The 26420-nt window shown below is 36.2% G+C and overlaps 1 protein-coding gene across 8 annotated transcripts in view; it reads right to left on the bottom strand.

The window, feature by feature from the left end:
* TTLL7 (tubulin tyrosine ligase like 7) overlaps positions 1 to 26420 on the bottom strand; it is a 66257-nt gene that overhangs the window by 7850 nt on the left and 31987 nt on the right. For 7 of the 8 annotated variants that reach the window (XR_007890037.1, XM_051624886.1, XM_051624889.1 and 4 more), the window contains 10 exons: positions 21098 to 21192; positions 20282 to 20429; positions 20126 to 20199; positions 17108 to 17243; positions 16213 to 16299; positions 12000 to 12192; positions 10737 to 11017; positions 7779 to 7913; positions 6012 to 6092; positions 28 to 188 (listed from right to left, as the gene is read on the bottom strand). Coding sequence is in view for 7 of the 8 variants with exons in the window: in XM_051624886.1 (XP_051480846.1) it covers positions 28 to 188; positions 6012 to 6092; positions 7779 to 7913; positions 10737 to 11017; positions 12000 to 12192; positions 16213 to 16299; positions 17108 to 17243; positions 20126 to 20199; positions 20282 to 20429; positions 21098 to 21192 (1391 nt within the window). In the remaining variant the exon portion in view is untranslated. The remainder of the gene's footprint in view (positions 1 to 27; positions 189 to 6011; positions 6093 to 7778; positions 7914 to 10736; positions 11018 to 11999; positions 12193 to 16212; positions 16300 to 17107; positions 17244 to 20125; positions 20200 to 20281; positions 20430 to 21097; positions 21193 to 26420) is intronic. The other variant, XM_051624893.1, reaches the window with a different exon arrangement.

The raw sequence follows: 26420 nt of genomic DNA, 5'->3' as shown, positions 1-26420 counted from the left end.
AACTCAGATAAGAAAAGCCAGGCTTACCCTGAATTACAGAAACAGCTCCACAGACCTTGACCATGGCTCCAAAGCAAGCGATTAAATACACGGTTAAAGAGACGGTAGAGATGTAAATTTTCAATGTCTGGAGCCTTCCAGACACGCTGTAGAACTGCTCTAACACTTGTCTTGACTATATCCAAAACCTAGGAAAGAGTATTCCATCAAATCAAAGCAAAGGCATATTGGAAAACCTGAAACCAGCTGTTCACTGATTCATTGCACACATACACACACAGATGACTGCATAGCCATCAATTCCCACAGATGACTATGTTTCATTTCTGTGCATTCAGCATCAAACTTTCATGATATGCTTTTTTGTCAATAGCATTTTGCAAAACAAAATATAAAAATTTAATCTTTATTACAGAAAAGTTAATTTCTACTTTTTTCAGTCTGTTTAATACTAGCTCATTTAAATGACAAAAAGAATCAAAAAAGAAACAAAATGGACACAATTACAGACTAGAAGTAACATAATTAACAAACCAGATATTATGTACTCAAAGATTATGTCTGCTTTTCCCCCTCCCTTTTTAAATGTCATTTATTTATAAAGAACTAAAATGTCCTGAAAAGCTACAAGCTGCTTTTGGTTTAATATCTGTTGAATCTCAAGTGTTTTTCTAGATCAAATCATTTCAGTTTACCATTCATGCAGGAAACAGTGTAGTGAAATCAGTAAGTAAAAAAATAACCAGTAAGAGATTTTAAATAGCAATGTTTATAGAAATGCAACAGTTTTATTATATACAAACTACATTTAAATGCACATGTGTAAAGATGTGGTTGAACAAAAGGTTAATCTGCATTCAATAAAGCACATACAGTTTTACTCAGTGATTCTTGGCTACTCAGTGCACACACTCATTTCTAAGCATCCAACTCAGAGTCCTCTTTGATGCATCTTTGCAAATCCCACTGAATTTGGACATGGAAAGTGGCATTCATCTTGCCTGCATTTAAACACCTGCAAGTGCTCTTAAGTCAGGCCATCTAGGGTCCCTCCCTAATAACTGGAAAGAAACAGGCTCCACAATGTCTCAGATTCTGTATATTTGGATATTATCAGTACAACTGGGAATAGTTTTGTGACTGAAGAAGAATTTAGGCCCCACACTGGCACTCTGAACAGTGTAAAATGTATCCAAAGAAAAGTCTATGGCTCATGTAACCTTTTAACAAAACAGTCAACATGATTTCCTGCAAAGGAGACACCCTTGCTGTCTCCTTTGCAAAACAGCATCTTCCAGAAAGCCAGTCAGGCTCAAGTAGGTAGGGAACCAATGGAGGTATTACTTATTTGGTATGACATGCTGCAATTTATAAGATTTAGAAGATACAATATTTGCCCAGGATATTTTCAGATGTGCATAACAAATTGATCCACAGTTAATCATCTGACTCTCAAAAGGTGAAGGGCTTTGAGTAAAGTATAGAAGCATGCCGTAGACCTTTGATTTTTTTGGTCCTGCTCAACAAACTTTTGGTTGCAAATAGTCTGATTAGACATGAAGGAAACAAAGCATATTTAAATAAAATGCTTGCAATAGCACAATGGAGCTGTGTAGTAAAGACAAATTCTTAACGGACAGAAAATCTATAGAGACCTAGTAATGACAACCTCAATTAAAACTGTCATGTACATGTCATTTAAGCTTTTCTGAAGACCTAGGATTAGCCTCTATGCATAGATGCTGCACCTGATATGAATACAATGCCCTCTCTGCTGGTAATCTTTATGAATGCAGGTGTCTAACACACGAAAACCACACCTGTGGTCTCCTCCCAAACTGTGGGATAAAAGGAGTAGTAAATTAAAACCTACAAACTGTGAACTTGTTTAGTGACTGCAGGAGCTAAACCCAGGTTTTGGGCTGCCCCAGGCTTGTGGAATGAGTCCAGTTTTTCAGATATTCCCTTAACAGCACTAGCCTACTCTCTTAATGCTTCTCAATCAGCCTTTTCCTAATGTCTCACCTGACTGAGGCTTTCCCACACAAATGGCCAGTAGCTGTGATTGTATTCATCCATTTGAACCAGGACTCTACATTATATAAAGGAACAACCATACATTTATTTGCAATCTCACACTGACTATAGTAATTTATCCTCTTGCGTAAAACAGAAAAATTCCACCTCATACAGATTCTCTCACTAGTCCAAATGACAGGTTCCAAGAACCATGGTGCGAGTGTGTAGCATTTTCTTTTACTTTTGTACCTGGAGTCAAATAAAACTAAGGACTGAACCTTGCATCTTTGAGCAAGCTGCAGACTGCCAGGTACTCAGGAAATAAACGTTCTTGCTGTTTTTACTGTGTTGGTGTTGTCAATATGCCAGAAGGGAAAACAACCCAGTTAATTGTTCTTAGTTTGCAAACATGGCCACAATAATCCATTTTAAAAAAGAGACAAGGCATTACACAAGAGCTGGAACTTCATGAAACCTACATCCCAATTTTTCTAAGTTAATTTCCCTAGTTTGCCTTCATCTTTCTGTTTACTTTAATTTACATCATTTACTTTAACATAACCCATGATCTAGGTGTAACAGAACAAGTTATGAAAGAGCATATTCAAAACAAGATGTACAGACCCTCTGGTAACCATCAAAACACTTTTAAATAAATTATGTAAAGTGATGTAACACAAAGCAGTCATGACTCCTTCCATAGAAAAGTCTCTTCCTTGAAAGTCTTGGGAGACTAAATTTCATTTTAGCACATATCAATTTCATCAGTTTACTCTCAACTTGGTTCTAAATGCCTCCTGTACCTCTGTGGTAGTGCTGGAATATTAGACACTAAGAATATGAGCAAGAGTTTAATTTTTCTACATCATATTGAATAATTCTTAAGAAAACACACCTGTCAGAGATGAACATTGTGAAATCTAGTACATTGCCCAGGTGTTTTCTTCTTGTGTTTTAGGACTTCCCAGTAAGTATAATGAAGGGGACTAAATTTCTGGTTTGTATTTAACTAAGTTGTAGAAGGTACCTTTGAGACACAGTCCTTACATAAATATCCTCCACCTTGAGCTCACTTCTCCTTTACCCACCCATTGCAATATAAACCATACTTCTCCCAAATCAACAAAAGCTTACACATTTTGCAGTCCTCAGCTGCAGTGTCATTGACAATGTTAATCCGTTTTTATAAACTCCCCTTCTAAGAACAGTATCTGATTGCTTGAAGGGATTGAGGTTAAAAGCAGTTGGAAAAAAAAAAAAAAGGCAAACCATTTTCAGAGCAAGGAAAGACAAAGGGCTCACTAGTGCTTCAGGAATGATAAGCCTCCTAAATTGTAAAAGATGTCCTCACAGGAATAGCAAAGTAATCCACATCATTGATTGTGCAGTTTTGCTAATAAAGACCTGGCATATCAACCTCTGTCCCACTGACTTTGTACACGTGCCCTCAGTTTTACACGACTGTCGGCCAAATAAAAAACAGAACCACCCTTTCTTGCAGACTTTCTGAAGTAGCATTGAAAGGAGAAAATTCTGACTAGACTGAAAAGAAAGTTAAAAAAAAACAGACACAGGTAAATTAAGCTAGATGGCCAAGAGGAGCTAGAAGAGGCAATTGAAGAATGCATCGTGAACAATCTCAATCCCTCAAAGAGCAGATTTATCACACTCCCTGTTTCAATTCCTTTCAATGGTTTTGGAGAATGACCTATGGGGAAAGGCTGAGAGACACCTTAACCAGTTCTTTGTGAAAGCTCTGTATCTCAGTTGCAATGATGGGCCCAAACTGTTAACTTCTTGCCACACCTGTGGCATCACAGAATAAAGAAAGTAATTATAGTGACATGTCTCCCACCAGTTCCAACTGTCCTAAAGGTTCCTGCAGAGCAGTGTGAATTTCAGGCCCTGTTATCTATGTAGGTATCTCTCTCTCTATCCATCTCTCTATCAATCTATCTGTCCATCTACCTACCTACCTCTCTATCTTTATCACCCTCCTAGCAGCTCTTCTTCCACATCACCATTGCTACAAGTCCCCAGTAAGGCTTTCTCTGGTTTTGGGCCAAGGGCTGCAACTGCCATATGCACAGAATATAAAAGACCTATGTGTATGTACACTGGGATTAAAGAATTCTTTACTGTAATGAAAAAGAAATAAAAGATCATTTTAAGCAAAGGACTATTCAGCAGAAGAGCTGAAGATACCAAACAAAAAATGACACAATTTCAGCCAACAAAGTTTGTTGCTCTGCTGATTCCTGTCAATGGCACAAGAAATACTTCCGCTAAATTATAGATCTGGGCTGCTATTTGAAATGGTCTGAGAAGAACTTTGATTAAATTATAGCCTCCTACATTTCCAAGTTCTTCAGTTTGTCCTGTCTAATTTAGAACTGAACTTGGCAAGAGACGTTAAGAAAAACAAGAAGGGCTTCTGCAGGTACGTAAACCAGAAAAGGAAGGTTAAAGAAAGCGTAACCCCCTGATGAGCCACAATGGTGAAATGGTAACAACAGACGAGGAGAAGGCTGAGGTTCTCAACAACTTTCTTGCCTCAGTCTTCACTGGCAACCCTTCTCCTCGCAACTCGCATGTTGATGGCCCACAAGATGCAGACCAGAGAGACAAAGTCCCCCATATTATAAGTGAAGATAAGGTTCGTGACCACCTGAGGAACCTGAAGATACACAAGTCCATGGGACCTGATGAGATACATCCCAGAGTCCTGAAGGAACTGGCGGATGTAGTCGCCAAACCACCGTCCATGATATTTGAAAATTCATGGCAGTCAGGTGAAGTCCCTGGTGATTGGAAGAAAGGACATGTTATGTCCGTATTTTGACTGACATATGACATACAGATATGACCGACATAATACTGTATGGTTGGGTTTTAAACACATGGAAAACTCTTTAGATGCTATGCACAACAGTAGTGCCAAGACAGCATAATAAGCAAATATAATTATTTGGAGTATTGTGTTCAGTTCTGGTCCCTGCTCTACAAAAAGGATACAGACAGGCTGGAGAGGGTCCAGAGAAGAGCCACAAGGATGATCAGAAGACTGGAGGACCTGCCATGTTAGAAGAGGCTGAGAAAACCAAGTTTGTTCAGCCTTGAGGAAAGAAGGCTTCAGGGAGACCTTATTACCGTGTTCCAGTACTTAAAGGGCGGCTACAAAGAAGATGGAGACCCCCTATTTACAAGGAGTCACATGAAAAAGACAAGGGGTAATGGGCACAAGTTGATCCTGGGGAGATTCCGATTAGACACAAGAAGTAAATTTTTCACCATAAGGACATTCAAACATAGGAATAGTCTCCCAAGGGAAGTGGTAGATACCGCCATATTGGACAGTTTTAAGTCACAGCTTGACAGGGTGCTGAGACATCTCATATAAACTATAGTAGTACATAACAAAGTTGGACCAGATGATAATGGAGGTCCCTTCCAACCTGACATTCTACTATTCTATGATTCTATGAATTAGCCCTTTCCAAGACTAAACCAGTTTGTTGAACATCGTAAAAATTGCAATAATCTTTGCCTGGCAGGTTTATATTTACTCAACATGATCTGTTTTACTGTGGGTCAAAGACTCAAATAACCACGGGCAATATCACTAACTCTAATGGAGTTTTAATATGCGTGGTCTGAAAGTGCTGACTGGTTTATTCCTTATCACTCAAATCTACAGAAACAATACACTTCTAAGACTGTTAAAAATGGGTACGTCAGCACTTAGTTTGCTTTCTTTCAGAAGACTAAATTTTTGAAAAATTGTTTTTTGAAATTATATTTCAGGATAATTAAGTTTGTCTAAATATGGAGCAACATAATTTCCTGCAACGGAATTAATTCGTACATATGTTAGTATTAGAGCCAGTATTTTACCATCTCAAGCCACTCTCAGCTAGTGCCAAACACCAGTAGAAACACTGCTATGTGTCTACTTCAAATGATCTTCAGATAATTAAATATATGCCACTTACTTTTCTTTGCTTTCCAGAATCCAGTTTTATCAACCAATAGGATGCCACTTTCGTCTTATGATACTTCCAATTATCCATAATCTGTAGTCATTGCAAAACACAAGACAAAAGAAATACACAAAAAAACTACTGGGATTTTGTTCATGAGCATTCCTAATGCTAAAAAGAGTGAGCATCTAAGAGACCTCTGTGAAAATAACTTTTCTCTAAAAGAAACAGATAAACGTGAGGAACATTTGCAAAGACTTGTGCAATCTTTCAGTTTAATCCTACTCTCTTTTCCACCTTGATTCTGAGAGCACCACAAAGCAGGTAAAAAACTCAACTGACTTAGCTCAGATTCCTTTAACTCAGCAATAAGTTCAGTAATGCATAGCTGTTAATCTAATTAAATAGTGACCTATTTTCTGCATAAAGGATATTAGAGACATTCCTTCTATAAATGAACATATATGAACTGCAATATGTTCCTTTTGTGAAGTCTTAAGTGCTACCAAAATAGCTCAAGCTGTGAACATGCATTTTTGTTTTCATTCTGTTATTTAATCTTTCTATTCTATTGCAGACAAGGTCTGCCTCACAGTTAATACACCCTTACTTGTTTCCTTCTATTATGAAACACTGTTTCCCACCAGAGGCTGCTTAAGGCCAGAAAAATTTATAAAACAATTCTGCAATTAAAAAGTGCATTTCTAACGATGCTAATGTTGCATGAGAAAGCACCACTAGAGGGAGTGCATACACATACACACTCCCATACACACACATCTGAAGGAGAAAATTTAATGAAGCATTTGATTTCTGATCCTAAGATGAGAAACTAAATACGCTGGTTACAAACGCTATTGTCCAGAATTACGAAAATCAACCACCATTACAGGTGATCTGTGATGTAGTTGCACAGATTACCAGAGACAAGATAAGCACTTTGAAAGCTCACAGAACAAAGGATATTTCTGACTGAATAATGAATTAGATTAATTTTAACACACTGTGGAGTATGCTTACTACATGAGAATACAGGTGTTAACTTAAATGACTAGATCACTCCATATCCATTAGATTGAGAAAACACCTTTTATCTTCATTTTTTTCTTTTCCTAGCTGATGTGTTTCTTTGAACTAGATAATTAAAAAGGATCTAGATACCATTTATTTTCTGCCCATATTTATGAGCATTAGGTATTGCTTTCTAATTGCTCTTTAGATCAAGAATTATTTCACAAGTCTTAGATACCAAATTCTGAGGGCTCAGGACCATGATGAATATAAGAAAGGGTAAGCTGGCAAACAAGAAAAGTCAGAAAGAGTGTGACTGGTGTTCTTTATGACGAGTAAACTTCCAGTTTGTCTTGCAGCATACCACTCTGAGCTCTCTAGTGTACCTATTGAAGAGGAAGTTAAATATGTCAGGATTTGTACTAACAATATCAGATGAAATATAAACTGTTAAGGAATTGTAACATTCTTCTTAGCTTACTTAAAAGTTTGAACTTTATCCACAATGAAAAACTGAATTTTCCTAACCTTCTTGATTGTTTCTCATATATTTTATAAAGACATAGGAATGTGTTCAGAGCTGCTCTTTTAAGGTCAGGAAGTATGTAAAGCTCCAAGCTTTTGAAATCTTTTGAATTATCCTGACTTATGAAAAGTTAAGGCTACAGTAGCTCATGAATCATAAATTGAACTTTCTACTTTCCTTCACTTTAGTAGCCTAAACAGTGTCTAGCCTGTAATTTCTCTTACTTATGTATCAATACTTACATCTTCTATAATTAATTCTGATTCTTCTTCTGTTTTACCTGGGAACTTCATTCTCATGTCATTGAAAATGAGAAGAGTCTCTTTTGTCAAAGCAGCTTCTTGCTCTTTTGTTTTCTGCTGCAGCAAAGTCTCACTCTAGAAACCAGTATGAAGCAGAGGAAAAATTTCAGGTATGTCATTTGATCACATTACAAAGATTTTCCTTGAAAAAATAAATTCTAAATAGGTTTACATAAAATATATTATTAAAGTGGATAGACATACTATCTACACATGCATCATGTACACTAAAATACATCACCATTACCTATAGTTGTCAGGAAATGGAAGAAAAACAGTTCAAATGCTTATTTGAAACAGAATTAAATATATATTCAATATTTATGGTGCCCACCATTTAAAACGAAATTTTGAAATTTAGATAACTGACATTGAATTTAAATTCAACATAATGAAAAGAAATTATTAGTCATTAAAATCTTCCTATCAGTTCTTCACTGGAACAATTTAACAGAAACTGTGAATTACATATCACTGCACCAAGAATTAAGGAAGCTTTAAAATGAAAGGACACTTTGCTCCTACTCTGGTCAGTGGAGTTTCTGACAGCGTCTTCAATTGTCCAGAATTTAGTTTAAAATATCAGTGCTTTTTATACCAACACCAACCTGAACCCCTGCAGTGTCTGCACAAGACCATCTCTGGAACGGTATGGGGTTTTCTTTAAATCTTAGACACTAGTTAGAACTGTTTCTGATCCTCTTTCTTTACTTTTGCATTTGCAAGACTAAGTGCGCTTAATTGTATGTTTTTTCAGGCACAAAATGCAAAATTTTTAGGCATTTCTAAATTTTTGCATAAGTAAGCAATAACATTTTCAAGCATTACAAAATGTTTTGCTATATCATTTATAATAATGTGGCTGAAATACAGTAGCAAATATTTCCAAATCCACTTTAATTTATAACTGGTATAATAACGTGTCTGTCATTCCCAACTGTAAATGGTTTATTGTAAACTTTGCATCCATGCCTTTAGTACATTTGGATCTCAGCAGCCTCCAAGAATGGCAACAGACTGCTCTTTTCTTGCCCAAAGGGTAGATAAACTAATACTTTATCATGCATAAATGGTTTCTTCTTAGTGAATTGCAGTTTATCAATTTTAATTTTATTCTAGCAGTAATATATAGTATATTATTCTTAGTTGCAAAAATAATTATGAATAGAGTTCCACTCACAATACAGTGCTAAATTATTAGTAGCTCTTATCCATTCTGTAAGTAATTTTATTCACATTATTTTAAGAAGCATGAGCTAAGCTCTATCACCCAACATAATTGTTCTGCATATCAAGATCATTTCTGTGGTTGAGCTTTCCCAATGAAAAAGAGAGTATGGTTTCTTACTAATGTTAATTTAAGTAAGTAGCCCATTTTTAATGTCAGATGGTAAGAGACTGTTTTTAATCTTTCAGTAATTTGTATTTGATAGAGTTAATGTGAATAGAAAAATCTATATTAGCCCTGTCTCATTACACTCTCAGAGTATGTCCTGATGATAAAAGGGTACTTTTTAAACTTTACATAACTAATGTGATAAAAAATACCTTCAACACATTGTGGCGAAGACACAATCTTAATGTCTTTCCAATTCTATTAGCTTACTTCAAAGATGGAAAACCACATTAAGGAGTATTGCATAAGATGTCACCACATAATTTTCAAAGGATCCTTTTTCATCATTTAGACCAAGTCTCACAGACAAAACAGACAATGAGCATACTACTGGATAAAAATTATTATTAGAGAAAGTAAAAACTATGAAGCAAGTTAATTAGCATTACAGAAGGATTTCTCACAATCAAAGCTCACCACAATAAAGAAAGGCTACAATATGGGTTAAAAGTGCCAATTTATTCTGCCCCAACTCCAGATGAAATATACAGGTCAGGCGCCAAGGCGTGAATGGAAACACACTGGCACCCACTGCAATGCAACACCCAGGTAAAATACTAGATGAGGTTGGGGACCAATCCCAGCAAATGCTGCCTAGGGACAAGTGGATATGTGGTCCACCACACAAACATAAAAGAAGAAATGCCTGGATTGTGAAAGAGGTAACAGTCTGGTCACAAAAGGAAAAAGTGTGTGGTTCAGCAGCACAATGTGAAGTTACAACTAGCCTCACAAATTCTACACAGCTGAAAGTGTTGAATCTGATTTATTTCTTCTGTTAATTATTTAGTTGGATGACCTGAGCCTAAACATTTGTCTGTCTCAGGAACACGCTTCAAAATGAAAGAAGTTTTATCTTCCCTTAAAAAATAAAAACAAAGACGACTTCAGAGACAGTGATTGAAGTGGCAAAACCTAAAGACAACAAAAACTCACTTTGGAAGTAGAGCTCTACTGCAGTGGTGTCATGTATGCAAATTAGGTACAGTAGGCTGAGAATTACACCTTCTTCTACAGTGGACACCCATACAAAGTATTACTAATATTTATTCTGGTACAATGTATTTACCCTTGGATTATTCAGGGGATTTGAAATATTGATATATTTTTGTTACTGTAAATATTTTGAAGGTAGGTACATCCTTATTTCAGAACCAGCAGTCCCCAAAGAAATCACAGGAACTTCTAAAGTAAAAATTAGTAAAAATTCTTTCTTTCTTTCTTCAAAAAACTATTGAGGAGAGCAGGTTTCCTTGTCACAAAAACTCTCAAGATTCACATTCTCACAAAATGTGACAACTGCACCAGAAGCACTGGAACATCACAGCTAGCGCTCGCTGTCAGTCACGTGGGTCTAGAGATCTTCTGTTCCTCAGTTTCTGCCAAAATAGCATTGACTACAGTAAAACTCAGGTTTTCTGACATTGTAAGAACTAGTAATGTATTTATTGAGTTTTAGAGACATGGAACACATTTTGAAAGCAATTGCTGTGTTAACTCACCGCCGAGGAGTTCATAGCTCCCGAGCTGGGTGTCTGAGAGACTCTGGCTGAAGATGGGCTGCGATTTAAAGAATGAGACCTATTGACTGAGGATGCACGCTGGATTTGCAGAGGTGCTTTGGCTGAAAAGGGCCGTCGCTCAGCTGCTTGTGACTGCACAGTCAATATTGATATTGAACGAGGGCAGCTGACAGAACGCCTTATTGGACCTGTAGATGATGTGGGAGATGAATATGTTGGAGATTTTATATTTTTAATCGAAGGTTTCCAGTTCATTCTACCTGCAGACAAATTCAATGAATGATGCAGTTACTTATTTTTAACACCCATTTTTCAGCTTTTGTAAATAACAACATATAAGACCAGCATGTGTGCACATATGTTGTACTATAATGCATGCCGATTAACAATGTAGCAGACAGTCGTGTCAGATCCTGGAATAATGCATACTTCACATACTCTATTAGGACATTTATTACTTCTTCATAGTCAACTCTAATCAAGTAGACAGATTCCAGTCATCTATAATATGCTTTAGATTTATGACAGACCGCATACGCCCTATAGGTCTAAAAGTATGTGGTTGCTATGTGTGGCCTCCTGACTGTAAGAATAAGGAAGCAGGAGAGAAAATCTGATTGATGGATCCTGTATTTGCAGATCTAGTATCCTTCATCTGCTCCTGCATAGCTGTACAATTCTTTAAATTCAGTCTTCTGCTAAGTAAAGGATGCTGCTATGAAAAATAAAATTTTATAAGCAGCATTATGTGTGTGTAGTTACATGAGTAAACTCTTTGAGACAATGCACCACTTAGCAGCAAGCAAGAGAACAACCACCAAAAAAATCTGTGCAGGGATCTCATCTGGAATATGTTACCTTCTATACATCTCCAGATACATTTCTTTATCCTTTCTACATTCCAACAAATTCAAGCTTAACAAGACTACCTTTTACAGGGAAAAACATAACAATCTGCTAAAGAAAAAAAAAAATCTAAGAGGAAAGAAGAACATTCACACCACTTCCAAGTATAGCCCAGGCTTATTTTTCTCTTTTGATTTCTTGGCAAAAGAATATTAATTTCTTTCTTTTCCTAAAAACCATTTTCATTAACTTAGAAAATATTTGAAAGAAAATGAAACCTGCAAACCAGTGTTTAACCCTGAGATACAAACATTGATACATCCTAAAATACTGAAGCATTTTATATAATTCATCATGAACACCAGGCTTACTTGGACAAGTGATCATTTAACTTACCCGATCGCTCCAAGAATTTGTATTTATTTTCTTCAAGATCATATGAAACTTTCTTCTCTTTTTTTTCATTGTGGTCTTCCTTTTCAGTTTCTTCTCCTGATTCTGTCATACTGCTACTGCTGTCACAGCTATCACTACTGTAGTTCTTAACTTTTCTTAAGGGTTGTGCACTTTCTGGCATTGAACACAAGGGCTAAAGGAAAAAAAAAACAGAAGAAAAAAAGAAAAAAACACCAAAGAAATTAAATTCCTTCATAACCCAAAAAAGCACTTTACTTTCACACTAGGTCCCTGACTCAGGCCAGTTCATTTGTACATTTTAAACCCTTTCAAATTGGATTGAAAGTTTGTCCTGAATTTTAAACTAAATGCTTAAATATTTAATTAAATTAACTATATAGTAATCCTCATCTTTCTCCCATGAAGAGCAGCATAACATAATAAGTGGGGAAAAAAATCATTCCATTTCAAGCGTGACTTACACTACCAGACATACTGAATTATAGCTTGAAATTATAAATCAATTGATGCAGAATTCTGTCAGGCAGACAAGAAAAATGCAATATTCTCCATTACATCTATTATCCTAAGAAGGCTCATGTAGTCACTTTTTTCCCCTACACATTTTCCTTCTTTCCAGTAACTCAGCTATTCAAAATGATGGTGATGGCCTCTTTTTCTTAATCATCTAATGGACTGAAATTAAAGCTCACATTTTTTTAAATTATTATCATAATTTGTGAACATATTTTGGTAGAGTGAAATAGAAGAACTCTCCGGATTAATTTAAATTGCCCTGTTATCTTAGCATAATGTAATGCACCACAAGTTATTGTGAAGGGCAATAGACCAAAGCCTTGAAGATACTGATCCTACAAAATACATTTTATAACTAAACATACTCTAACTAAACGCTTATTCCAGCCAAGGAAGGAAAGCACCTTCTGCTACAAAATCAACAGGATGTTTAGGCAAGCCCAAACTATTAGACCACATAAGGAAGAGCTGAAGAAGTACATTCCATTGAGGAGAGCCCTGGCATTTGTTCAGATTACTTCAAGAACTGTTTGATATCTATCTACCTGTCAAAAGGACAAGTCAAGGTGCCTCAGCACTTACTGCTTTCAAAAATAGCTGTGCTAATAATGAATATATATGTGTCATGGACATATATTGATCAGTCACTCCTGGTGAGTTAAACAAGGTGTAATAAACATTTTCAATCAAAACTCACAGGGGCTTTAAGGTAAATCTCACTGCCACTTATCATGTGCATGATCCTCACAAATCCTACACTAAACTATATGAAGCTCCTAATCAAGACTTAATATCAATTAACAAAGAAGAATAAAAAGAAAAATCAAAGAAATTACAAAAAACAATTAATGACAAATAACAGCAAGATCTGAGTACAAACCAACCTCTTACAGTAAGATATTTGATTGCACAGATGCTCTAATCACCTTGACTTTCCCCTTATGCTAACCTCATTTATCTTTGATCAAACTGATTAAACATCTGATTTTATATCAGAAGAATAAAAATCAAAGTAATTGCTCATTTCCTCTAAAGTATCTGTTACTTTCTTTCCTTAGTTCTTTTTCCTACAGAGTGCAATGCAATACACGAGTAAACCTCAGTGTGTAAGGACAAGGTGCCCTCTAGAGGCTACAAATAGGCCAGACATTTCCAGAATGTATTTCTCAATCTAAGTAATATTTTAACTGCAGGTAAAAATGCCTTCAATCTAGGAAATTCTAGACTAGTTTTCTCCTCTGAGCTCCTAATCACACTGAAATAAAAAAAAACCCTGAAATTCGTAGCAAATATGAAATAGTTGTTACTTGCAAAGCTTATTTGTACCCATACACCTCTCTACACCTCAGATATATCTATGTACATATGTATGTATGTTTCTATGTATGGAGGAGCATGAGAAGGAAAACGCCTCTCTGTTAACTATTCCAGCTGTTCTGTGTAGAGTTCTGAGTCCTGATTGCTCCTTTTTCCAAGGAAGAGAGTGTGTTCCAAGGCAGAGCATCTGATTTCCTAACTAGCTTCTGTCAGCAAGCCACTGATTTTCAGGGACAGGACTTTACAATCTTCTGAAAGAACCTTTCATGTCGGGTAACACAACATGAGCAGTACTGTTTCTTTATGTTTGTTTTCGCTCTCAGACCTTGTATATGTTACTTTTTGATATGGTAATGGATCTTTATTTGTAGGATTTTATGATTTCAAGAAGATGAGTTCTACAGATGAATTCTCTTACCTGACAGACTTAAAGGCACTAGTAAGTTCTACTGCCTACTTCACTCAACAGATTTCCACACAGACATGTATTTAGCTACCACATATCTGATAGCAGACCCTTTACAAAAAGGTGGCCAATCAAATGCATATTAATAACCATATGCGCCTTTGCACTTTACCCCTTACATGAAAGAGGTGACGCTCTTTTGGTCCAAGATACAAGGACCATCTGCTATGGGCATCTGTATTTCAAAGGGAGCGCAGAGAGTAATACACAACCAGGAAAGTCTCCAGTCACATGGCTTCACTGCCAGCATAGTCTCAATTATCAAGAAGTATAAAAAAGATGCAGGAGTCAAGATCCTGTGCAGCATGAATTGTGCACACTGCAAAGAACAGAAACAATCTCCTTGGATAAGCCAGTTTCATTGCCTTCCCTTTTGATTTAATTTTACGGCAAAAAAAAAAATGTAGTGGGAAGTTTGGCCACGTAACTTTTTTCTTTCTCATGTAAGTGAAAACAATATTGTACAGGTAGAGCAGCATGTAAACTACAGAATCCATTTGCCTGCTAGAAATTAAGACCATGTCGTACAGTCTCATCCATAAATTAATAAAATTTCATCTTAAAACTAATTAAGAGAAGTTTCCCAGTTTGGGTTCAGTACCCTATTAAAAGTTTACGGCCTCCAGCTTGGGAAAAGCTTGTGTGCAACCAATGTGGAGATAGTGCAGATCAAGTCTGTGTTCATACCGTCAACAAGATAATGCTCTCTGAGGTGCTGCTGGGAAAAGACAGGCTTCTGGAAAAAGGAAAACATGACTGAGACTTTGAACTTGGATTAAGTGACCCTATGTAAGAACTGAAAACAAAGTCTCAAGGGAAAGAATCCCTGAAGAATGTGGGTTGAGTGTGTTGCCAGGGTGGACTGGATTTTTTTCTTCTTTTTAAATGAATCCACCACTGTTAAAGCACAAACTCACAAAATCCCTGTATTTGTAATGAGGTTTCTGCAAATCTGTCTTAATACCAGATTGGGTATGCAGATCCTCTTTCCAGTATGCATGCCTGCAATAAGATGTAGCTCTTTGGAATCCTGCATATATATAAAGAACCCAGCAAGCTCAGGACAATTGTCAGCATTCATTTTGTACAGAAATTCAGAGAGTCATAAGCCATGTTCTCAGAAACATAAAATGCTTCAGAATTTCTGAAAAAAAATGTACACACATCCATGAACAAATCCACCAGAGCTCAGGAATATAAAAGTAGGCTCTACCAAGCAGACTCAAACTAAAATATTTGCAGGATATAAGAAACATACTTATTTTAGCCAAGCCTGAACTATTTATCTTCACTGGCTCACAGAAATATGCAGTATATTTAAAGCAAAGCCTGCATGAACAACGCACACAATCAGAAAGCATTAAGCTAAAAATAAAATATCCATGCACTTTAAAAGCAGATTTTGGATATTAAAATAGGCTCCAATATATATTGCACAATCCTTTCATGCAAATAAGCAAACTACAGATTCATCATCATTGTAATTAATCCTTTGAGTTTCCATAGTGCCTCTTACCCCATCATCTTAAAATATCTTAGTGGCACTAGTCAATTAAAGAGCAAAGCATACTTTTGAGAAAGTCTATGGATATAAAAATCATTTCACAAACTGAAATCAAGCAATCTCTGCTACAACAGTTGTTACCACGCACAGCAATTCCTCCAAACAGCTTAAAGGGAGAAGGATCTTGTATCCAGTTAAAATTTTAATGGGCTTTAGTTGGACAAATGGTAGTTATATTTCTCTTCATACTTAAACAAAACCAGAACAGCCTAATGTCAGCCTGAGGAAGAAAACTTTCCCCAGGATCAGCTAACTAAATCCCCACTTAAAATCCTCAGATTACTTTTCTACAGAGCAAAATAAAAAAATTATATCTAAAAGTCAAATACCTTTGGTCCTCGTTGCCTCGTGCATTTTCCCATTAGTTTTTCATCATCTATTTCACACTGCTCCAGAAGATCCAAAATGTCTTCCTCCTAGAAATGGGAATTTTGCTACAATTAACTCAAAGCCGAATGTATCTTATCCTTCCAAAGGTCAAGTACCAACTGGTAGGAATTGGACATCATTCTGATTACTAATTCCTGAAATAAGACTATTAATCCCTCCATAGAAGGATATAAAAGTATTTCTTCTGATGCACGCATTTCTGCTTGCAGTCAACATGAAATTGGAAGTTAAAGTCAAGCCTTAACATTTATTAAAGATAAAAGTCTGAAGAAAGGGTTGAACAAAGATTCCTGTAAAAATGCTGCATGATGCCAACTACAAAGATGTTCAATTATTTCTCAGATTTCAAATTAGATCACGTTAGTTGGTTATTTTAAATGTAGCCATTTTCCTAGTGTTTATCTACTTAAGTAGGCAATCATTTTTTGTATGCCTGCAACTAGTGGTGCTGGTTTTATGGTTATTTCTCATTCCAGCCCATAGAAGTGGATGAATAGGCTGGAATGTAACTGTAGGAAGAAGGAGGCAACTACCAGCTCAAAAGCATTTTCTGCCAACCTCTGGTTAGGCCAGGGGTAAAGCTGAGAGGATCAGGGAAATGATAAAGTAGCTTAAAGCCATCCAACCTGTCTCCACCCTGGGTCCACTGCAGTTCATCCAGATTCAAGGATCTGGCCCACAAGCCGCACAAAGAATAATAATAAAATGATGGAAACATTATCAAATGCTATGTATTAGCCATTGCACATTATTATCCTGAAATGGATCCACAAGGTCATGAATTCCAAAACAAATAAATAACTCCCAAACCAAATACTTCTTGTGCTTCAGTACCTTCATTCTTTTTAAAGGGTTATTCATTTCCCGCTGAAGTGAAGCTGCTCTCCCAGCAAGAAATGTCTGGAAAGCAATGGCTAACAAACTCTCATACTTTTCAAGTAATGTCTTATCATCAGGAGGGTAAATTCGCCTAAAATTGGGGAAAAAAGAAAATTTAAGATAGAAGTGGTTATCATGCTAGGAACAAAAGTTATCCTAGTTATCACACTAGGAACAAAAGTGCACACAGCACAGTCTCTTCTAAAATACATATGCATCCCATCTGCAATAATTGTATCATATCATAAAACATACACTCTGAACATTGTTCTCTAAATTTAATTTTAATGCAGTGAACACATTCATGTTTAAACCAGCAATTAGCTAGCCAAAAGAAGTACCATGCAGGTAATTCCAGAGATATAACAAAACCCAGTTTTGCAATGCTGTGAAATTTCAGTGGGTGTACATGATGCCTGCAGGTGTGTATGACTCATGAAATATTAACACAATATTGCATGTAAAATTCAGAGCCACAAAATAATTTGCAGTAGCAATAAGAGGACAGAAAACAGTGAAAATATCAACAACTGCTTTGAGTTACTGGGCATGATGTAAATTAAATACTGTGTATGTACTGCACTTTCATGTTAAATCATCCAAAATAATGAACAGGAAGAAACAGATACAGTAAGAAAAAAATCTAGTACACTGGGTGACTCTGATTTTCCATTAGAGCAGCTATGCCATTATTCTCTAAAATCACAGGCAAGGAGATTGTAACAATATGAGAAGCAGGACTTGGTGATTTACTCATGGTTATCAAGCAACAACGGGCTTTGAAGAAAACCACTCCAATCCACTTTTCATGAATGCCTGAAACACGCCAGAAATTATGAAGGTGGGAGACTGATTTCTGTGAGGAGTAATCCATAAGTTAATTTATCCTGCACTTGTACCTCTGCCAAACATAGGTACCATTTATATCTTGACTGGCATTATGTGACTTTTATGTTTTTGTGGATCTTTTGTGAACTTCTTACAAGACTCTTTCTCCTTCCATTTCAGTCTTTTCCTCCTTGAAAGGAGGATTACCTTGTTGCAAAAAGATGGCTATGATACCATTAGCCGCAGGGCAGTTCTAGAGCAAACTGAAGAGGGTTCCAGTTTGCATAAAACACTCGGAGGAGCTCTAATCTAGCTGTAGTCAACGCTTTCTAATGGTGTTGATTCTACTGCTGTATAAGTGCCATAGAGCAATACTTTAAAGAAAGAATCCTAATTTTAATATACGCAGAAATACTCTGGAGGTAAAAGGCCATTTCAAAGTCATATACATCCTTTTCAGTTCTTCATGAAATCACTAAAGTTTGAGAGCATGGCTCCTACTTGGAGTCCCCATGTCTCCTACTAGAATCAGTGGGTTAGCTGTGCTTGCAGATAGACCCTTGACTAAGCCAACTCCTGAAATGACATCCATAGATTAAATCAGACCCTGCTGAGGTTGATTTGGGTTTCTCTGGACTTTTATTCCAAAAGCAATATAAATCCATGCAGCAATACTAGCACCCAAGATTTCCATGATTCTATGGCAATGCTTGAACTAGTCCTGCTCTGCAGGAGAACATCACTAGGAGAAACTACTGCATGATACTCAGACAAAATTTCTCTGCATCTCTAGCCAAGATTCCTTTACTTCTCAGGCTCTGCTGATTCTTCAGCCTATTTTGCAAGCACACAGGAATAAGAAAACACAAAGTTGTTCTGTCCTTTTACATGTGCACATTCCTCATGAAATGACACTTCATTTTTTCATGAGGGAAAAAAAAAAATGTTTGTATTTTTATTGATTTACATTAACCAAAAAGCCAAATAAAGAGAACATTTCAGTCAAGCACTGAACAAGCAACCTAAAATGTAATCAGTTAAAAAGTTAAGACTTAAAAGTTACTGAAAAAGCAAAATGTATTAAAACATCATAATGTTTCTCCTTCTTATAGGCTAAGTAGCATGAAAATAATTGCTTCATTGTGGGGGTTTTCTGATGTTCTAGTTCATTTCCACATATGTCAGAAAAGGATGTAATTAAAACTGGGAATTTTACAAAGAAAGACTTTTTTTGTAAGCAAAATGTCAATTCATCAAAAATTAAAATTTCACAGAAACATCCTTCTTCCTAAAATGAGAACCTTACTGGGAATTACAGAGCATCTCAAAAAAGCAGAGATAAAGAACAGCAGTAAAGGCATTCTGACTAATACAGAATAAAAGATGCTAACTCAGACCTCCCACATCCTGGATGGATGTTGTAAGAGTGGGTAAATGTTCCCAGCATCACTTCCTAGCTGTACTCTGCTTCTTTTTGCCAAATATTCATAGGCCTTGTTTCACTTCTCATTGAAAAATGAAGAAATAATAATAAAAGTCATAAAACAAAATTCTTGTTTTCTGGCCAATGCCTATTATGACCAAAAAGTTAAAGCCTCCTTTTGAAAGTATTTTACCAGGGCATCTGAAGATCCTGATGTTTAAGCCTACTAAGATCCAAACTCAAAGTGCAGAAATACAAACATAGAATTTCAAATGCCATTCTATCAAAAATAATGGAAGCATCAATAGAGTTTCTGACCTTTTGGCAAGCCTCACAGATGACATTCAGATTTGATTTTTTATAGGGGAATATTCACACCCCTAGAGATAAGAATAATCATATGTGAACCTAGAACAGGTTCATAATGAGGGACATGGTTGTTGGTACACTGAATGTGAACAATCATATATTTCAAGCAAATACCTTGCACAAAACTTAGAGTGACTGACGTCATATAAATTCCTAAGTGCATGCAAAAATTTGGAATCAAAAAAAGATATGGAAAAAAATCCAGAACTTTACTACCTAGTGTACATGTATAGATTTCCTATAAGTGCCTACACACTTTTGGCAGAAAATTATCATCTACCACAAATACTTGCTTCCATTATTCCCAAAGAATGCATTGAATACTTCATACTAATACAGTCAAAATTAGTTACCTGTAGTTCCCCATGTGTCTGTTTTCATGGTCCTCTTTGGAAATCTGTTTACGTACTTGTGCAAGTCTTTCCTTCTACAAATCAAGAAAATAAGACAATTGAAAACAAAAAGAGCATAAGCCATGAGCCAGAAACAGCACATTTTTTCCTGCCTACCAGTTCTTCTTTTCTCCTTTCCAGTGTGTGGCGCTGCTTCTCCCACTCTGAGGAACCTGGCAACAGTTTTTTCATTGAACCTTGACCGTACAGTCTTTTTTGAGCCTCAGCCTTCTGTCGAGCTAAATTTCTCCTTTTATCACTGGTTCTGAAACACAGTTGATATTAAGATCTGTCAATCCAGTGCAGCCAAGATGAGATGCTCTATCATCTCAAGTATATCATCCGTACTTTCCAGTCAGTCATGTACAATTTCTGATACAAAATTAGAATTCAAACACTTACTAAGAATTTATTTTTAAATATTAATTTTTATGGCTAAAATTTTTCGCATTTTAAGATGCACTGTTACAATTCTGTGCTATTATTTAATGTACAAACACAGTTAATATTTTTTTCCTCAAGCACAGATTTTTTCCAACATATTTCAACTACAAAGTTTTCCTGTAGAGGGGTATGGCTTTTGACTAGTGTGAAAATATTGACAAGGCAAATTTCCTGTCTGGCCACATGCCCATGACTTCACTCACATCCCCATATTGAGACCTATTTTTTAAAGTCATTAAAAAAAAAAAAAAAGTACAAAAGTTACTATTACCCCTCACCTTTGAAACGTTTTGAGCAAGAAGAAAAATTAAATTTGGGTTAATTTCTATTAGTAAAACTGACAACCAGGGAAACATTTACATTTTGAAAATACAAAGGTAGAAAAAGGTCTTTTTTCTTAGTCCAGTTCAAATTTAAAAAAAAAAAATAGTTTTAAAAAATCAAATCAATAGAAACGGAGCCAGACCGAAGAAAAGTGGGCAAGTTTACCTTATGTTGAGAAGCTTTAATGCATTTAGCAGCACACCTTTTTTTACATCATAGTCTATTTTTTGATCAGTTCCAAAGCTTGGGGCACGATTTATCTGAAACAATAAGATACCAAAGACTCAGTAATGTTCAGATTCACTGGAAACACATCTATTGTAACAGGCTTTGAAGAAACCATTTTTTCAAATATAACAGAGACTAAGGGAATCCATGTTGAGAAGCTCATTTCTGTTCGTATTTTTTTTTAAATAGAGCACTGAACACCACAGATATCAGGAGACAGGAGATGTAACTTTCAGCCACCGAGTTACCTAGACACTTTACAATGAACACCATTCAAGCAGTGGCACTGTGAAACTTGCCTAATCTATGCTCGGTTGCTGTAAACAGAAACTTCACTCTGCAAAGTGCTGTTAAACACATTATAACAGACTATGAGCCATGCCACACAAGTCCAGCACAGGAAGAGGTTCAACTCCTTTTTACTTTCCAGTCTGAAAGCAACTTTGAATGCTTCTCTAAAAAGTAACAACTCAATAAGGACAGAAAGAAGCTCTAATTCCAGGTATTCGCAAGCTTATTTAAACAACTATTCAGATACACTTCACAGCAACGCCTAGAGATAGAAGTTATTTCATCAGTACACAGTGTGAAAACATAATTAACAAAAAGTTTGTAAGCTAAGCACAAGAGATTACAAACATTACCATAAATATAGAACAGGGGAAATGGAACTGAGAATCAGTGAGACCAAATCACACCCTTAACAGCCAGAAGTCTCAACCAAGCACTAGTTAACCACTGCCAGCCTTTGGAGACCCTGCAGGAGAACATCAGCTTTCAGAAAGCATTGAGGAGGGATAATGTAGCTGTGTTGACATTTCCATTAACACATCCAGGATGATATAAAAATTTATCTATCAGCCGTTTATACATTAACCCATTTATACAATGGGTTCTAACGAGAGGCAGGAATCTCACCTTGACAGTGAATGAGCAGTGCTGGTTACAGAAGGGGCAGATACTAAAGAGCTTCAGAAGTGAAAACTAATACCTTGTGCCCCATGCAAATACGAAGTGGGATACAGGTAGTATGCTCAAAGTAGAAAGCAAAAGCAGTCCATTAAAATTGGGTTTTAACACTTTAAATACATTAGAGCACTGTAGAGCCTCTGTAACTTATGGGACAGAACTATTCTGGCTGGTGAGCCACCAACTGCCCTGTTGCTGAGCCCCAGCTGCCCCATCACTTGTGCTCATACACAAAGGGTATCTTTTGCCTTTGAGAATCAGCTTGTTTGTTGGTTTTGCAGACAGGCTGGCAAAGTGAGCAATGAGATCTGATGTTGAAAGATTATGAAAATTCAGCAGAAAGACTTTAAACAAAATATTTACTTGATCCACCTCCTTAGACTGACCTGTTCATCCCATCACATCACAAAGACTAATTTTTTTTCTATATTGTGATAGCACAAACATTTATTGAGATTCTTTTTTTTTTTTACAGGTGTATGCTCCACTTTCAGCCAAGCAAACATGTTAACACTCAGAGGAACTAACAAAAGGATTAAAACCCAGTTCTGCAACATTTCATTAGAGAATACCAGCAGTTGCTAAGACCAGACATATTGCATCTCCTTTTCAACATGAACTTTAAACAAAACATTTTCACTAGAGCTGCATTGACTAAATACTCATGATAAATTATATAAATAGGAAATATGCTGATTTTGAGATATCACATTGTCTAATCCAGGAAAGAACAGATATGTTCAAAAACATTTGCATGAAGATCCAATATGAAGCCTTATGCTTCAGTCCAGCAAATACCTACGTACAAAAAAAGCTTACTGGACTGAAAATAGAGATAAAAAAATCAAGCCCCAACTCTTTATTCAGAAGAGATGTTAGGTATTGAACAAAATTATATCCTGTACCATGTATTGAATTTTTTTACTCCATATGAACATGCAGCAACTAACAATATTTTACTTTGAAATTATGTTTTTGTATGCATTAAAAACAGGTGAACAGAGATATACTTATTAAAGTTTCCAACAAATTAATTTCTAATATTTCATTAACACCAAATCATTAAATCCAGTGAGACTGTAGTTAGGTAACAGGACTTATTTGGAACATGCAAAATACTATCATAATGAATTTCTAGAGATGCACAGACACGTGATTACACAGCACTGAAACATCCAACTTGAGAGCATACAGAAGTGCCAACTGTTGTACGTATATTTGGTTTAGTTAATTCCCAGGTTTACAACAATTTGAAGTATAATATTGGCTATGAATTCTGTCTTAACAAAAATGTTATAAATGTGTTACTTATATGAGCACCAGTTTGAGTTCACACTATGAGAAGCATAAAATTATTTGAATAACCATTCCTCTTTTTGTCAAAAACCTACACCTGGCCCTTCAGAACAAACAAAACCACACTGACTGCATTTTTTATGCAGAAAATTAAAGTGGGGTTAAGAAAGATTTAAGAAGGCATTTGAAATGCTATTATGAAGCAAAATGCTATTAAGAGACATTACATAATCGCTTCACAGTAAGATTTCTGCCACTTTAATGCAGTAATTGAAGAGGCTGAAAAGCTAAAGCATTCATAGTCAAAACTGGAGTGCTCCTCTATCATCTGCATCCTCAATTTTTTTGGCATGCCTTTCATGACTACCATTTGAGATCCCAATCCTACCGTGACCTCATCTAGCATTGCCACCCAAAACTTCATAACCTGAACCCACTACGTAAGCCTTTGATGTGCAAAGCTACCCATACTCTTGATGTGTATCTGCAAGAAATCATAATTAAGCCACAAAACTAAGGCTTTAACCAGCAAAGAACATTTTTATAGGAGAAAAACCATCTTCAATGCCAGAAAAATAAAAAGAAACCAAACCAAGCAGCAGATAATCTAATAGTCTTTGCTATAAGTAAGTAAAATTAAAAAGGAAAGGATTGAACCAAAGAGCTGGATGAGTTGTCTCATCAGTTGCTCTTCCTAATGGTAAATGGAAAGGTTCTAAATATTGCTGAACTCTTGGGTCAATGGGCAACTGAGCTTTTACAGCTTTTATACATATGTATATATGCACTCATCACATAACTGAAATACTGACCTTGCTGAAGATCATGGGAGGACAGTGTTCATGTCACTCTGCTCACCTAACCAGCCACTAATGCCTGTGCACCACTTGTCTGTTAACACTGCTTTCACTGACTAACACCAAAGTGCCTTGTGAAACACATACAGTTTTTACTGAAGAATGTGTGTGAAACAAGTGCTCTCTGTTGCAAACCTACGAAGAAAAGAAATTGTTCCTTTTCTAACTTAGAATAAGCTGCAATAGCGGTCTGAAGAAAATATTAGCTAAACTAATGAATGTTTTTAAAATCCCATGCTTTTATAGAAATGTATTTTCAGGTTTCATTATGTTTTTAAAGACTGTTAGAATAATGGGAAATTCCCATGCTTAAAATGTATATTCACAAAGCTCAAAATTCCTTTGTTAAAATTATTAACTATTCATTTCTGGACATAATGTGAACAATTACTTTACACAATAATGTAACTGTTATTTTATTACTTTTCATCCTCTTCTTATTTGAACTTCATATAACTTAAGCAAAACACTGAAGTGAGAAGTGAGCTCTTCTTCTCAATAGAGTGATAGCACAAGCTGCTCACCTTGACAATCAGAGATTACTGGGCTGTGCTCCAGTACGAAACAATGTGGACTCCCAGGTTTCCTATGTATTTTAAATAAGCTGAAACAATTCAAGTGTCAATGAAATGCTATGAGATATATTTGAAATGTATTTCCTCACAGCTGTAGTCTAAGTAGTACAAGAAATGCAAATACTATTACCCTATATATTTGATAACTGCATGTAACTTTACTCGTGAGGGATTAAACACCAGCTATACGGAACAAAGTCTTCCTTTGTCAAATGTGGTCACAGGTGAGAATCTTGACAAGACTTGGGCAAAAACCACTATGTTATGAAAAGTACTTCTCCCTTAAAACATTCCTTAAAGGAAAGCACTGTCCCTTATTTTTAATGTGGCTATCCCTTGTTTCCAGATAAAAAAATACAGTTGTTGACTAACCTGCAAAACAGCAGTGTTGTAAAGTAATCATGATAAGGTAGCACTGATACTGTCACAACAAGCATTTATAAGAATTGGTTACCAAAGCATTGTCTCTGTAACTCTCTGCTGAGAGACCATTATTTAGGGTTCAATGACCCGAAAACCAGGACATACACATGATTAGGTTATGTTAATACAACATCAGTAATTTTATCAGGAAGGTACATCTTGAAGATTGTTGGTAAAAACAGGATTGTATGAGAGGCCCCAAAAGTACAATCAAATTGAAAATCCGGAGACTCTGAGACATACAAAGATCACAGTGGCAAAGTAGTGCTCAATACAGGGCTGCAGCCTTGTGAACTAGACAGCTGTGGATTTAGGACTAACAAAGAGAACACAGAGCAGAATCCCAGAAATGTAAAACAAACCACTTAGGGTAAAACTTGGAGGCAATGTAAAATTGCTGGCCCGTGAAGGAACAGGCAATAAGTGGAGGGTGGCAGCAAATGAATAAAAACAACCCTAAGTGAAACTAAGAGCAAAGAGGAAGAAATCTTCACCATCAACAGTGTCTTCTTCCTCGTGAAGCACATAAGAGGTTGACAACTGGCTGTAACCAACTACCCATCTTTTTTTGGACTCTCCAGGGGAACAGGCAGGGTAAGTGTAACACAAGAGAAAGAAGTAGATAGAAGGAAGCTCGTGTATGTGAGCTTTAACTGCTTTATTAATAGGAATTAGCAATAATTAGATACCTTGGCCTAAAACATCCAAAGTCCTTTTAACGGGATGGGTAACAAAGTTTGAATGGATTTTGCTAGTTCAGTTACACTAATAAAGTTGTGGATCTGTATAGAAGGTGAGTTTCTCTCACCCACATAAATCTCAAGGGAAGCTGAATACCCTGCACCTGAGGCAGTCATCAAACTGATCTTTTTCTCCAAGAACCACAACTTTGTGATCCGAATTGGATATAATGAGGTTGAATAAGGCTGGAGTCCATCAAAGAACTTCACTTGTATGATTTTCCTATGTTCATAAAATGACCTATCTTGAAAGTTTTGGTTAAAATAAATAAAACTAGATTTTATGGGAACAGAAAACAGAAAGGAGATCTAGGTAGTTGTTACTCAGATGAAGGTTGCTGGGACTACACAGATGCTTGCCAGAAACATTCGGTGCCACCAGATGGCAATCACACATTTC

This window comes from Apus apus, chromosome 7, assembly GCF_020740795.1.
Source record: "Apus apus isolate bApuApu2 chromosome 7, bApuApu2.pri.cur, whole genome shotgun sequence".
NCBI lineage: Eukaryota > Metazoa > Chordata > Aves > Apodiformes > Apodidae > Apus > Apus apus.
Note: the sequence above shows the minus strand (reverse complement) of the source record. Positions and strands in the feature narration are given on the sequence as shown.